The sequence below is a fragment of the Sus scrofa genome, chromosome 14, assembly GCF_054392235.1.
Source record: "Sus scrofa isolate SSC_HxYL_T2T_F1_AM1 chromosome 14, Sscrofa_HxYL_maternal_Yorkshire_Landrace_v2.0, whole genome shotgun sequence".
Classification (NCBI taxonomy): domain Eukaryota; kingdom Metazoa; phylum Chordata; class Mammalia; order Artiodactyla; family Suidae; genus Sus; species Sus scrofa.
The window spans coordinates 135317720-135332822 of NC_139396.1; the positions used below are offsets into that span (position 1 = coordinate 135317720).

General features: G+C 52.2%; 1 protein-coding gene across 22 annotated transcripts in view; it reads right to left on the reverse strand.

The window, feature by feature from the left end:
- Positions 1 to 393: 393 nt before the first annotated feature.
- Positions 394 to 15103, reverse strand: part of FBXW4 (F-box and WD repeat domain containing 4) — a 97432-nt gene continuing 82722 nt past the window's right edge. For 14 of the 22 annotated variants that reach the window (XR_014826807.1, XR_014826806.1, XR_014826805.1 and 11 more), the window contains 4 exons: positions 14505 to 14570; positions 1927 to 2067; positions 1260 to 1401; positions 394 to 1074 (listed from right to left, as the gene is read on the reverse strand). Coding sequence is in view for 13 of the 22 variants with exons in the window: in XM_084995213.1 (XP_084851339.1) it covers positions 955 to 1074; positions 1260 to 1401; positions 1927 to 2067; positions 14505 to 14570 (469 nt within the window). In the remaining 9 variants the exon portion in view is untranslated. Of the gene's footprint in view, positions 1075 to 1259; positions 1402 to 1926; positions 2068 to 14504; positions 14571 to 15103 lie in introns of those variants that run through there. The other 8 variants (XR_014826803.1, XM_084995214.1, XM_084995211.1 and 5 more) reach the window with 3 other exon arrangements.

Here is a 15103-nt window from a genome sequence, read left to right on the forward strand (position 1 = left end):
AGGCGTGGCTCAGATCCTGCGTTGCTGTGGCTGTGGTGTAGGCTGGTGGCTCCAGCTCTGATTTGACCCCTAGCCTGGGAACCTCCATATGGCATGGGTGCGGCTCTGGAAAAAAAAAAATCAAGAAAAAAAAAAAAAAAGCAGACCTCTTGGAAACGGCCCAGGCTATTAAGACACCTTGTAGGTATAAAGCCAGCATGAGGGTTGCTGAGCAGTGGAAACCAGCAGGGCCAAAGGGGGAGTGAGAGGTTCTCCTGAAGAAAAGAAACCTTTGTGTTTTGGGACACTGAGCCATGGAGGCTGGTCTTACCATTTCCCTAGCATGCCCATCCCCAAGTTTAAATCTGTTGTTCCTTCTCCCTGGGATCTCCCCAGCCAGTGAGGAACCAGATCTGTGAACAGTTAAGCTTTATTTTTACGAAAATGAATATTGTAGCATGTCTCAACAGCTAGCCTGAGGTTGGGCTGGTTCAGAACTCACTCAGAATTGTGGGGTTCCCTTTTTCCTCTCTTGGTGTCAAAGCAAGACCAAGCCCCAGTGCCCCAGGAATGTGAGTCCCCGGCCCGAGCTTGGCCAAGGGTGGGGTCTGACTGAGATGGAGGCTGGGGCCATAGGGAACTGGCAGCCTCCCGCCTCCCTCCAGGGAAGAGGCAGGAAGGGACCCACTGGGAAGGCTGGAGCACCTGGCCTCACTCTTGAGCTGAGCTGGCCTGGCTCTGAGAAGGGGTGGGCCTCTCCAGACCCCATCCTTGCTCTGGCCAACAGAGGAGCAAGGCCTGGCTGGGTTCAGCTGTGTTCTCTCGAAGCAGCAGGACCCTGCTCTCCAACTGGTTCCTGGTGGGGGTGGTGGGAACTATGCCCCTGGGTCACAGATCTAGGTATCACTGTACCTTCCAGGCAGGAGAGGTCCCTGAGTAGCTGGCTTCCCTGGCCCACAGGCTGGGATGGCCCTGTCATGGGTTTTGAAAGTCCAGGACGTGGAGGTTGTAAGACAGCGCGGCGTAGAGATGCTTGGTGGTGAAGCGCAGGCAGTACACAGGACTGCTGAGGGGGGTCGAGGTCAGCGGGAAGGCCTGCATGGAAGGAATGAGTGGCGAGACGGTCCCGATTGGGAGTTAGGGGGGCCCGAGCCCAGGATTCTCAGCCCCAATGCCCCGGGACAGGGGCCATTGTGGGCTGTCTCCCACCCTCCCCAGGCATACACCCTCCCAAGTGCAGCCCCTGGCACCCTGGAGGCGTGTGGTGGGTGGAATCTTACATGTAGGCAGGCCCTTTGGCGCCGGTCCCACAGTCGCACGACGCCATAGTAGGAGGAGCCGGTAGCCAGGAGGTGGTTGCCATCGGTCTGCAGGCAGTACAGGGTGCTGTCGTGGGGCTCCTCCCACTCCATGACACACTTCCTGTCCAGGAGGGGGACATGCAGGGGGAGGTTTGGGGGCACCTTCCATCTCCACCCCAGAGTCCCCAGGGGCCTTAGGAAGCCATTCTGGCCAGGAGAGAAAGATGCCAGATCATGAAATTCCTTTAAAATTCCGCAGACTTAGTGGGGGGAAGCCTCAGGAAAGCTCTTTCTCATCAAGTCCAGTAACCCCAGACAGGTTCTGCCTCATCTGCAATCCCATAGCTACTAGGTGTCACTGGAATTAAGTCAGGAAAGGCCTCAGGAAAGTTGGGACAGAATGCTGAGGGACGGCACCCGATGGCTCCCAAGGCTCTTATCAGGGCCCGGTGCTATAGGCTCCCAGCTACAGCACCAGGGCTGCCAACGAGGAGCATCTCAGCACGATCTGACCTGCTGATCGCTGCTCTCTAGCAGTCCCTGATGTGGGTGGGTCTGTCCCTCACCTTTGGGTCTGTCGGGACTGGAGGGAGGGCCGGGACCTGCATGGGGTTCCCACCACCTGCCCTCCTGCCTGCACACTCACCGGACACTGGTGCGGAGGTCCCAGTAGCGAACGTAGGTGTCATAGCCACAGGACAGGAGTGTGGAAGGGGACTCATACATGACGTCTAGCACCCCAGCCCCTGGGGGAAAGTCACTGCCCAGGTGTGTCATCAGCTGCCCACTGGGGAGAGAGGAGGGCAGAGGATGAGAGGCTGCCCCACCTTGGCCCACACATATTCTTTTAGCCTTCAAATGGCATCCGTCCCTGGGGGAATGTAGCTCTTCTTCCTTGGCTAGAATTAGACTCCCTTAGGAAGGGTGCCAAAGGAGAGGATGCCCTAGACTCCCACTCTGCTCCCGCAGTGAAGGCCTCTTTCGGCCACCAGCAGCCCCTCCGTCACACCTGCACGCTGGCTGCCTACCGCCCAACCACCCCTCAGGACACTGAATGGGCCTTGCTGAAGGGGTCACCCCCCGCCCCCCAGTTACTTTATACTCCTTGATCCTGCAGGTCATGCAGTTCTGAGCTGCCTGAGTCCAATGCCTTAATTCCTGCCTGTAATCTGGGGCTCAAACCTCATTGGGGATAAAGACCACACAAAGGGAGAAGGGGAGTCCCAGGAGATGTTAAAACAAGTAAACACCTTTGTGTCTGGGGAGAGAAATCGCTGAGAAAGCAGCTTAGCGGGCTGGTCCCTGGTGTTCCTGGCCTGGCTGGCCCCCGGCCCGAGACTAGCACGCCTCTATGATCACAGCCCCCAGCCCGCTGGGCTCCAGCTTGCTTCCCCCACCCTCGCCCCTCCCGGTGGCCGAGAGCAGATTACTGAGAAGAACAATTTCTTTGTGACTGTGTAATTCCCTCCGTGACCGCGGCAGTGGGCAGACCCCTCGCCCTGATGCCAGACCCCTAGCAACCATGTAGGGGGGCCTCCTGGCCCTAGCAACTACCCCTCAACATCAAGTGTACCCGCTAATCCCTGTGGCTAGGGGATGGGTAGAAGCGCTGAGTCTCTGCAGAAGGCTGAGGAGAATGAAGGGCGCACGCTCCAGGCCCAATCCCTCAGCTTCACCTAAGAGATGCTGGGCTCTCCTGGAGGGCATGACTGGGCCATGGACACCCAGGTAAAAGGCCCCAACATGGGGCATGGAGGGCTTCATGGCCTCACCAGCCCAGCTTTGGCCCAAGCAGTGTTCACCCAAAAGCGTGAAGTAGACAGGCTGCCAGCCGCGTGGGATGTGGACCTCAGCCTCGGTCCTTCTGCCTCAACCTCCCTTCTCTCGGTGGAGCTGCCGTCCTCTCTGAAGGCTGAGGAGTAAAGGAGGAGGTTCTGTTCTGCCTACTCTTTCCCCTGCGAGCCCTGGGCAGTGAGGGGACCCCCAGCAAGCAGCACTGTTGCTGTCCAGTTGGGGCAGGATGGGAAGCAGGCCCTTAAGTCAGCACCCCTGCCCCCAGCCTCCTTCCCAGGAAAGTGCTGCTTCCTGTCGGGGGTAGAAGATAAGTCTCTGTGCTGAGGGATCAGACAGGAAGCCTTCTCCCCGGATCAGCATCTCCTGGAGTTCACTGACCTCAGCTGCCGAGAAGGCTTCCATTCCCAGCTGGGCCACTAGCCATGATTCCCCAACCCGGGCAGGCCAGATCCCTGAGAAGGATGGGGGTCACGGTCTTCTGTCTCAGTCTCTCTCTCGTCCACTTGGTAGGGGCTGTTTTGCTCCACAGTTCTCCCTCCTTCCAGATTTGGGGGCCCTGCCCCCTCCATTAGTGAGGCCTCCAGGAATGAGTGCCTTCAAGAATGACTCCCCTTTAATCTATAGAAGTAATTTCACGTTTGTCTGTTTGAAATGGAAGATGAAAGGCTGTGGAGGTTGGGGGCGTGAAGCCCAGCGTGGCTCTACCTGCCTACCCTGGTCCCAGGGTTCAGAAGGAAGGAAGGCTGGGCACCCATGAGCTGAAGGTGGGCAGCAATAGGGCCACACCCAGACTGGTTGCCAACCTGGGTCCTGGCGTCTAAGCCACCACTGGAAAGTGTCATGCCACGGTGTCTGCAGTAAGAAACACAGAACCCTACCCTCTGGGGAGACCCAAGAGCCAAGTGAGCATGAGCCCTTGGAGGCCAGGACAAGTCCCGAAGCCCCTATCTGCCAGCCGGGCTTGGCCAGGGCCTGAGGAGTTTCTGCCACACTAGGTTCTCTGATTCTCCGAAATGGCCACACACACTTTAAATGGGCCAATAAAAAGATACAGTTTCTTTGCCTCTGGGCCTGGGACCCTGGAGGCTCTGCTGTGCAGTGCCCGTGAGGTTAAGTTCAGAGCATAAACTGACACACCAGGCTCTGGGAAATGGCCCGTCTCTTCAAATAGCGGCCCAGCGGTGCCATAGGAGCCCTGCTGGGGCTTTGATTTGGGAAAACAAACAGAAATGGCACCGTGGCCCCCACCCCAGGACCAATTTAACTAGAAATCTCTAGCTCAACTGCTCTGGTGGAGGGAGCAACATCAGGCCAACAATAGCCCCAAACTTTGGGGGGAAGGGGGACAAAACAAGCTGTCTGGCTCCTCAGCCCCTCCTCCCAGGTTCCTTTTCTTACTGCAAGTGTGTTCTTGTAAAAACGATTAGATTGCAATTTGTATAACATGGTGACCCCCAAATTCAGACATTTCACCCCTTTTCTCTGGAAAGAATGTTAAGAATGCTTCTCGGCCTCTCACTGTGGGGGGCGCGTGGTGGGGGTACAGAGCTTTGGCTGTCGCACAACTTGTGTGGGAAAGGCGCTGCCGCTCAGAGCCTCAGGCCAAGACGGGAGCAAGGGCCAGGTCTGTCACTATAGAAGGCCAGACAAACAGTCCACTCCCTTCCAACTCCTGTGCACAAAGCCCGGGCCTCCAGGAGCCACTGAGGGCTGGGGGGCCTCCTCCTAGCCTGACTCCAGCAATTCTCTCTCGACCCAGGGAAAGATAAAGACAGATGGGGCCGCCCCTGTGAGCCTGATGAATGAGACCCAGGCTGGGGAGGGCTGCCTGAAGGAGACCTGTTCCCGAGGCCTGGCTGTGTGTGGCGTCCCCTGGGAGAACCCAGAGTACCTGGACTGGAAAAGCAAGCAGAGCGCAGCCTCGCCCCTTGAGGAGAGGACCGGGTGAGGGAATCAGGTCTCCCTGGCCCCGGCCCCCTGCCGCCCAGGCCCCTCCACTGAAGCTGGAGGGAAATGGGAGGACAGGACTGCCTGACTCCTCAGGGGGGAGGACATTCAAGTAAGATCCTGACCCCCATCCCTATCTTTGTGGGGACAGCCAACTGGAGGTAGGCGCTGGCCTTGAAGACCCAGATGCCCTGTCTGAGCACCAGGCTCGAGTTGGGCATAGAGGGGCAGTCTGGGCGCTGCAGCCCAGGGAATCCTGGTGCCCTGCCTCACCCCCTCCGAGTCCCTCATCCAGGCCTCCACATGGCCCTCGTGCCTAAGCTCTCAGCACAAGCTGTGCCATAGAAAGTCCTGTGCTGATGTGCCCTGAGGTGAGATATCCTGGGCACCACCACCTCAGCCATATCTAACAATGCCCGTGGCCCCCTCACCATTTGCAGTCACTGTTAATACCCTAGGTTTGAAGTTCCCGTCATGGCTCAGTGGAAACGAATTCGACTAGGAACGATGAGGTTGTGGGTTCGATCCCTGGCCTCGCTCAGTGGGTTAAGGATCCGGCGTTGCCGTGAGCTGTGATGTAAGTCGCAGACGCAGCTTGAATCTGGCATTGCCATGGCTCTGGCGTAGGCCGGTGGCTACAGCTCTGGAGAACCTCCATATGCTGTGAGTGAGGCCCTGAAACAAATAAACAAAAAGAAAACCACTGGGCTCCTAACGATGCTCCCTGGAGATTCTATGGGTGCCATTCCTGCATCTGCTTGGGTGTGAGGACGCCCCATATGGCACATGCAGCTTCAAAAATGGAACACAATGGCTTTTGGAGAAAAAGGATGGAAGGGTGACACACAGTCCACCTTCCTACATCTTCTCTGTCTCTAGGGGACAGATGGCCTAAAGGTGTAAGCTAGGCCCAATGTGGTCACTAAGAAAAGGGGAGGTTTTTCCTCCTTTCTTTCCACCTCATCCTTCCCGCTCTTCCTTTCTTTGATCAATAACTGTTTACTGAGCATCTTCTGTATACAAAGCATTGTGCCTAATTGAAACTGCAGGGACATGCGAGATGAGCCTTGGAAGGAGATACTGTCCCTTCTTCAAAGGTGTTTTCAGTCCAGGGAAGGAGAGAAGTCTGCCGTCTGTCCAACTAACAATACAAGGTGTGGCTAGATGGGTACCGGAAGAGCGAAGAAAGGGAGTTTTATGAGAGCACATTGCTTCAGTGAGTGACAGGATTGGCAGGCAATGACGGGAAAGGGGGGATGGCTCAGGTGAAGGCCCAGCAACAATAGAGATGCAGGGCATGGGCACCTGGTTGGGCTGGAGGCATTGGGATGTGAGGGAAGGAGCTGGCGGGATCTGGCTCCCTGATGATGCTGGGCCGGCAGCACTTGGTGCTCAGCCAGCACGAGGCCAGGGAGGCTCTGGAGTGGGGAGTGGTGGTCCTCTGGCGGGGAGGGCGAGGGAACTGAGGAGGCCGCCAGGTCCCCGATGTATCCCCAGAGCAGTGGGGGACAGAAGGCCAGGGAAGCTTCTGCCCAGCCCTGCCAGGTGAGGGGGGAGGGCCCTTCCCAAAGCACAGGCCCCTCACATGCGTGTGTGTGTGCGCGCGCGCGCGCACACGCACGCACAGCTCCAGCACCCGCCCATGCACACGTGTTCAGACACAATGGCTCAAAGGCCAGGCGGCCGGGCTGCCACTTTGTACTGCTAACAAGGGGACCGTAATTACAGGAAGGGGCAGCCGGGCAGATAAAAGGATACAAAATTTCAACATCTGTTGCCATAAAGGGATAAGGAGAAGTGAAACGCAAAGTATCAGTTTGGTGTCAGCAGGCAGAGAGCCAATTTCAAAGAGTTCAGGGGGACAGAGAGGACAAGAAAGAAAAAGGAAAGGGGTGGGGGGAAAGAGAGAGAAATTACAGGGTTCCTTAAAGAGGTAAAGAAAAAAGAAAATGAAAAAAGCTGTCAGTAATACTTTCAAAGGAGAAGGCAGATACTTTAAAGAGGGGCGATTCCCGTAATCACCCTGACGGAGGACCAGCTCCCCTCCCCCCACCCCAGGTGGAGGTGGAGGCGGGGGACAGAGACAAAGCCACACCTGGGTGGGATGGGCACTGAGGGTCCCCTCAGAGTGGCCCAGCTTGCACTCAGGACCAGTCATTCTGGAGGTGGTCAGAAAGGGCACTCCTTGTTGTTCCAAATGCTCTCTGCTGCTGTGATATGTATCTCCTGTGCTCAGTCCTAAGATAAGTTCCCAGCCCAAGGGGAAGCTATACGAGGCCCCGCAGTGGCCATCAAGGGCCACCAACTGCAGCGCCAGGGGTGAGGATCAGGGAGGGCTTTGTGGTAGAGGTCCTACTTATGCTGAAGAGTGAGCAGGGCTTGAGCAGGCAGAGACAGGGTGCTGCAGGCAAGAGGTCAGCTAGAGCAAAGGCTCAGAGGGGAAAATATAGGGTAGCTGTCAGAATATGTGAGAAGCTTCTCTGTCCCTGCCTTTGGTGAAAAAGGGGAGACTGATGGGCTTTAGATTGGGAGTGGAGGAGTAATGGGCGACTGGGGATGCTGCTGGAAGCGGCGGGGGGGGGAGATGAGGCAGGGCATGCAGGGGCCATGCGTATGGTCACACACACAGGGCAGTGTGTGCAGTACCTAACTGAGGACTCAAACCCTCGATGCCGCAGGAGTAGCCGAGTTGCCAAAACCTACCCCTACCCAATAGTTCCCACGCCGGCATGCCGGCTTAGGGCTGTGGCCAGACCCACTGTGACATCTCCAGGGCTGAGATCACAGGCCTCTCCATCCTGGTGCCTACTGCCCCCACTGCCCTTGGGGTTGCTCTTGTGCCTAGTCTCAGGGCACCAATGCTAGATCCAGCTCAAATGCGCCTTGGTGGAAAAGAGAAAACCCACAGCAAGGGCAAACCTAGGGGCAGGTGTGTTTGTGACGTCTGGCTAGTCAGACCCCCATGCACCCCAGGCCTTCCAGCAGCGGGAGGTGTGCCCCACACAGACACCACCTTCCCTGGGGCCGAGCCAAGGGCCTAGCTAGGGATACTTCAGCGGTTGGCTACCGGCACAGTCTCTGAGGATCGAGCCCTTGGGGGCTGGGGACTGGGCCTGAAGACCATCTACCCTTGGAAACAGGAACAGTCTAGCATGTTCGAGGTGGATGAAGGACTTCATCTTTCTTTTTATCTGGTTTAGACAGGTTAGAAATCCCCTGTCCTTGGGCTCAACCTGCGGTCCCCAGCTCCGGGAGTGAGAAAGGCAGGAGAGGAGGGAAAGGGGAAGAGCCAAGCTCCAAGCCATCTAGTCAACAGCTTTGTGCCCATGACTGCTCCCTGAGCTGTGTGCTCCAGCCAGCACCTCCCTGTCCCTAGTCCAGAAGGAGAAGAGTCTCCAAGAATCCTAATGAACAAAGGGCTGAGGGAGCCATGGTGACCTTGAAAGGGGTCCTCAGGCACTGTGAAGAGCAGCCCAGAGAGTCTGAAGAATGGTACCTGAGAGACACAGATGGATGAGGGCGCGCCTACATCTCTGAGGTTATGTCCCAGCCCCCACCTCGGCCTGAGGGCAGCCTCTGGAGGGGCGATGCTCAGAGCAAAACTGCCCCTCCACTCCCCCCCCCCAGGTCGTAGCACACACATAAAAGAGAAAATCCCAGCATTCCTCAGGTTTCAGCGGTGACAGGTTAAAAGCAAAGAATCCACCCAGCACCGCACACTCTCCGCCACTGAGTCCTGCCGGCAGTGCTACTCCACCTTCCAGATTGGCCTGTCAGTCAGGCTTTGGCGTTATTGAAAGATCAAACTCTGTCCTGCCTGTTCATTACCTTAATCCTATTTTCTACATGGCTTTATTATCTGCTCGGGCTTCTCTGGGAAAGACAGCTATAGATAGTCGTCCTGTCCGTCCGTTTCCTCCCGCCAAAAGTGGGTGCCTCCACCCGGGCATCTTTCCCTTGGTCCCTACACCACATGTCTTCTAAGGTTCCCTGGGGATGGAAGGGATTTGTTTAAGCAAGGCTTGGCTCCTCTCAGTGGTGAGAAGGGTAGTCCAGGAGCTAGAGAGAAGGCAAATTCATGGTGCCTAGGGCAGCCTTGCCTCAGGCTGGCCAGAGAGTGCCATGGCTGTTTCTTGTCTGGTTCCAGTGAGAACTGAGGCCATAGCTGTCTTGTGCCCATTCTCATCTGGGTCCTTTCTGGGTTAAGACCCAGGGTGTGCAGTTAGATAGAGGTCTAGGGATTTCACAAGAGAATGCTTTGGAAGGACTTGGTGCCTTAGAACTCCATCCTGACCTTAAATCTGTGCCCCAAATCACCCCCACCAAGGTAACCACAGGCAGAAAAGGCCACTCAAAGACTACCCAACCTTCTAATAAAGCTGGGCCATGATGGGGGGGGGGGTGCACACCCCACTCCCACCCCAGCTTGTCCACCATCCCAGGCCTAGGTCAGTGATGATGCTGAGCACAAGGTCCAGCTACATGACTAAAAAAAATTGACCTTCAACTAAAAATAGAACTACCATATGATCCAGCAGTCCCACTTCTGGGCATATATGTGGACAAAACCATAATTCAAAATGACACATGCATCCCTATGTTTATAGCAGCACTATTCACAATAGCCAGGACATGGAAACAACCTAAATGTCCATCAGCAGATGAACGGATTAAGAAAATGTGGTGCATATACACAATGGAATACTACTTAGCCATAAAAAGAACACAATAATACCATTCAAAACAACATGGGTGCAACTACAGATCATTATACTAAGTAAGTTCGAGAAAGACAAATACCGTATGATATCACTTATATGTGGAATGTCAAATATGACACAAATGAACCTGTCTACAAAACAGAAACAGACCCACGGAATAGAGAACAGACTTGTGGTTGCCAAGGGGGGTAGGGGAGAGAGAGGGATGGCCTGGGAGTTTGGGGTAAATGCAAACTATTACATTTAGAATGGATCAACAAGGTCCTACAGTATAACACAGGGAACTATATCCAGTCTCCTGGGATAGACCATGATGGAAAAGAATATAAAAATGAATGTGTGGGTATGTGTGTATATATATATCTATGTATGTCACTTTGCTGTAGAGCAGAAATTGGCACAATATTGTAAATCAACTATACTTAAAAACATTTTTGGGAGTTCCCGTCATGGCGCAGTGGTTAACGAATCCGACTAGGAACCATGAGGTTGCGGGTTCGGTCCCTGCCCTTGCTCAGTGTGTTAAGGATCCGGCATTGCCATGAGCTGTGGTGTAGGTTGCGGACACGGCTCGGATCCTGCATTGCTGTGGCTCTGGCGTAGGCCAGGGGCTACAGCTCCGATTCGACCCCTAGCCTGGGAACCTCCATATGCCTCGGGAGCGGCCCAAAGAAATAGGAAAAAAAGACAAAAAAAAACCAAAAACAAACAACCCCCTCCTTTTTTTTCCAACACTGACTTTCAGCAGAGATGCTCGTCTTTAGGGCCTGTAGCCTTCTCTGTGCCATAAGGTCAGCAGGTTCTCCTCCCAGCTACAGGTCACAAGGCCACAGATATTTGGAGGATCAGAGAGCTGAGCCTCCACAAACTGCAGGGCATAATGTGGAAGAGAGCTGTGAGTAGGGAGGAAGAGAGGGAAGGAGACAGCTTACAGTGGCTGAATGCCCCCAAGGTGACAGGCACCGTGTGGGCACTTGTTCAAAATAATTTTCTTTCATACGGGCCCCGTTAGATAGGGATGGTTAAATTCCATTTGCAAATGTAGAAACAGAGGCCCAGAGGGGGGCCCTAGATCAGTGAACTAATAAATGGCAGTGAGACCTGGAACCTAGGTGTCTGGCCAGGCAGTCCGTGCTCTCTCTGTGGCTCCTCACAGCCACCCAGGCACACACCAGGGGACAGGCTCCTTTTGCCTCAGTCCCATTCAGTAGGGAGAAGTTGCTGGTGGTGGGAATCAGGCAGGGTGAGCCACAGGGAAAACCATCACAGACTGTGGGAACCCACTATCCCAGGGGCTAAAGCACAAAGGAGCCCTTGGAAGTTTTAGCTATGCTGGCAACTGTGTGAGATGACGATCACTGTTAACAAAAGTAGACGATCTAGAATAAGGGAGGTGATAGGACTTGCCCCACCTCAGCCCACACCTGGTGTGTTCAGGACTCAGTTGTGAACACTCCGTTTCAGGAGGGATCACACCAGATAAATGAGCAGCTTTCAGGTGAGAATGGTCTTGAAACCAGTGTGAGACCAACTCTGTAGGTGCCATCCAGTTAGTCTCACCTTCTTCCTTCTGACCACACTGACCCAGCGTACACTGGGGTTGGGGTGGGAGGTGCGGAGAGGGCGAAGCAGAGCTCGTCCCCAGGCCCAGAAGGTGAATCTTGACTGGTCATTGCATCTCCCTTACCACAGTTCAGTTTAGGGTGTACACTGGAACACAGTTTTGGCTAGAAGAAGATGTGAGAAGTCTGGAAGCTCCTAGGAAAGGCTTCCTCATCTTAAAAAGGGATCCCAGGCAGGGAGGGACTTGTCCTCTTCCTTCCTTCTTCCCTTATGAATCAGTGGAGCTGTTATAAACAAGCCTGAGAGCAAGGGCAAAATCGACCTCGACTGAGGTGGCAAAGCAGAAAGTTGAGAAGTTGGGCCCTCATGGTCTCATTTAGCTACCAACTAAATCCATCAATCCTGAAACCAGCCAACCACCCAACTTCTGGGCTCCTTGTCATGTAAGACAATAACAGTCCCTTTATTGTTTGAGTCACTTGAATTAGGTCTTCATTACATAGAGCCAAAAGCATCCTAAGTGATCGACTATATTTATAAGCAAAAATTAAAGGGTCTTGAACTTTTGGGCATAGAAAAGAGAAGATCTGGAGGAGCAGGACCAAAGTGTTAAGATATTTACAGGCCTGTCCTTCAGAGGACAAGTTCAACTTGCTTCTTGTCCAGGAAGCAGATCAACCTTTGATGAAGGGGGGGCATTCTAACTCTCAGAGCTATCCAAAGATGGAATGTGGTGTCTAGGGAAGCTGCGTGAGTTTCTTATCCTTACGGTTGGATGGCCATCAAGAGAATGTTGTAGAGAAAACAATATTTAATTAAAACATCTTGTGTATTGTGAAAAAGATCTTTTGGAAAGATTGACAATACAGTGAATTTTTCAGGGGAAAAAAAAAAAAAAAAAGAAGTTAACAGCTAATACTTTCCTAGGAAGATGGAGGGAAAAGGAAAAGAGAAACTAGAGCAACAGAGGCAAGAGACAGGCAGGAAGAGCACCTTTAGCCCTCCTGCAGATCACAGCCCTGACAGCTAGGATGACGCCTGGGGCCAAGAGTTCTTAGACTTGCTGCCAAAAGCACAGCTGATAAAAGAAAAAGTCAGTAATTTGGACTTGACCAAAATTTAAAAATTTTGTGCTGCAGAAGACCCTGATAGGATAAAAAGACAAGCTAGACTTGGTCAAGATATCTGTAAACCATATGTCTGACAAAGATTAATATTTAAAATATATTAAAAAAAAAAAAAAAAAAAAGGAGTTCCCATCGTGGCGCAGTGGTTAACGAATCTGACTAGGAACCATGAGGTTGCAGGTTCAATCCCTGCCCTTGCTCAGTGGGTTAAGGATCCGGCGTTGCCGTGAGCTGTGGTGTAGGTTGCAGACGCGGCTCGGATCCCACGTTGCTGTGGCTCTGGCGTAGGCCGGTGGCTACAGCTCCGATTGGACCCCTAGCCTGGGAATCTCCATACGCCGCGGGAGCGGCCCAAGACCAAGAAATAGCAAAAAGACCAAAAAAATAAAAAATAAAATAAAATATATTAAAAACTCTCAAAACTCAACAGTGAAAAAGCAAACAATCCAATTAGAAATGGGCAAAAGACATGAGCAGATGCTTCACCAAAGAAAATATATTTAGAAGGCGAATAAGCACATGAAAAGATGTTCAACATCATTGGCTATTAGGGAAATTCCCAAATTAAAACCACAGTAGATAACACATCCATTAAAATAGCTACAATAAAAAATAGTGACAATACCAGATGCTGTTGAGGATGTGAAGAAACTAGATCTCTCATACACTGAGGTCAGAATAGGAAGTAGTAAATATACTCAGAATTGTTTGGCAGCTAAAAAATTAAACACACACTTACCAAATGACCTGGCAGTTGTATTCCCAGGCATGAATCCCATGGAACTGAAAAGTATGTCAACCCAAAAGCCTGTACACAAATGTTCATAACAGTTTACTCTGCAGTAGTAAAAAAAAATCAAGAACCACCCAAACATCCTTCAATGGGTGAATGCTGGTCAACGGGGAAAGAAGCTTTGGTATATCTGTACCAGGGAGTACAGCTGAGCAGTAAGAACTAAAGCACTATTGACACATGGAACGACCTCCATGGGTCTCAAGGGAGTCATGCAGAGTTTTTTGGTTTGTTTTTTTTAAAGCAAATCTCTAAAGGTTACATGCTACATTATATTATTTCATTTATATAATAATTTCAAAATGACAAAATTATAGAGATGAAGAACAAATAAGTGGTTGCCGGGAGTTAAACACGAAGGAGGGGAGGAGGATGGTACAGCTGTAAGGAGGACATGAGGGATCTCTGTGGTGATGGAACAAAGAGTTCTGTATCTTGATTGTGGTAGTAATTACATCAATTTACATGAGGGATGAAAATGTAAAGAAATACACAAAGTGCAATCCATTAAAGGTCTGTGAATTGGACTAGTGTCTTCTTCTTCTTCTTCTTCTTTTTTTTTTTTTTTGCCATGTCCACAGCATGTGGAAGTTCCTGGGCGAGGGATCGAACCCATGCCACAACAGTGACCCAAGCCACAGCAGTGACAATGCTGGATCCTTAACGCACCACAAGGGAACTCCATCAACTTCCTAATACTATGTAAGATGTTACGCAGGTACCTCGCCTTCCTATTTTTGTAACTTCCTATGAATCTATAATTAATCCAAAATGAAACGTTTGAAAAAAAACCCCAACAAAAGGGCAGGTAATCAGATGGGAATGTGTCAAGCCCGCCAAGGCACAGAATTGTGAATAAAACCTGGAGGTATTTTAACTGTTTAACTGTTTGTACTGTTCTTCTTATGGATTTGTAAGCTACTTCCAAAATTTGTTTTAGAAAAATCATCTAGGATATATGGGATTTTATGTAGCTACCTAGTCAGGCACTCCTTAGAGAAAAAGTATCATAAATCTTGTTATTATCATAAATTCTACATACAATTATTTACCTGTTATAAATTACTTCAACAGTCTCCTCAAGCTAACAAGTGATTCCATGTGAGAGGGCACCACAGCAGAGGCTGTCAGCGGCTTGTGGGGCAGGGTCCTTGCCAGCCGCCCCCTGGACCACCCGGCCAACTGAAGCAGGGGCTGGCTCAGCTAGCTCTTTCCTGCTTCCCGGGCTGCTGCAGCCCCACCCCCACTGGAAGCCTTGGTGGGTATAGGAATCTCTTACCTGTTGAGGTCCCAGATTCTTAGGGGTGAGAAGTGCCCACAACAAGCTGTCCCTGTCACAAAAGAGCTGCGAAACAAAAGAAGAGCAGAGTCAGGTCTGGCTTGTCAGAACTTGTGGCGGAAATGGCTGCACAATTGGAAGTGCCATGCTCATTCTCCAAGGGATCGTGGGGTTAAGCCAGGATGAGAGAAGCAGCCAAGAGAGCCGTCAGAGGAGTCTCGGGAAGACCACGTGGAAGCATGGTGAGGGCTGTAGCCTCCCGGACCTGCTTGGCCAGAGCACCCACAGGTTCAATGGCATCTGAGTTTGCTGCTCAGATCTGGTGGGGTGGTCTCTGTCCATTGTAAAAGTGGAGTGCCCTGGTGGCTCAGGGGGTTAAGGGTCTGGCATCACAGCTGTGGCATGGGTTTGATCTCTGGCCCAGGAACTTCCATATGCCATGGACACAGCTGGGGGAAAAAATAATCTCTAGATGTGCAACTGAGGCCAAGGGAGAGCAAACCTGTCAGGCTTTGCTTGTATGAACACCAAGTTCACAATGCCACATGACAGAAAGGGTCTTCTGGGAATAGTTTTTGGGTGCTGGAAGGTGATGCCTG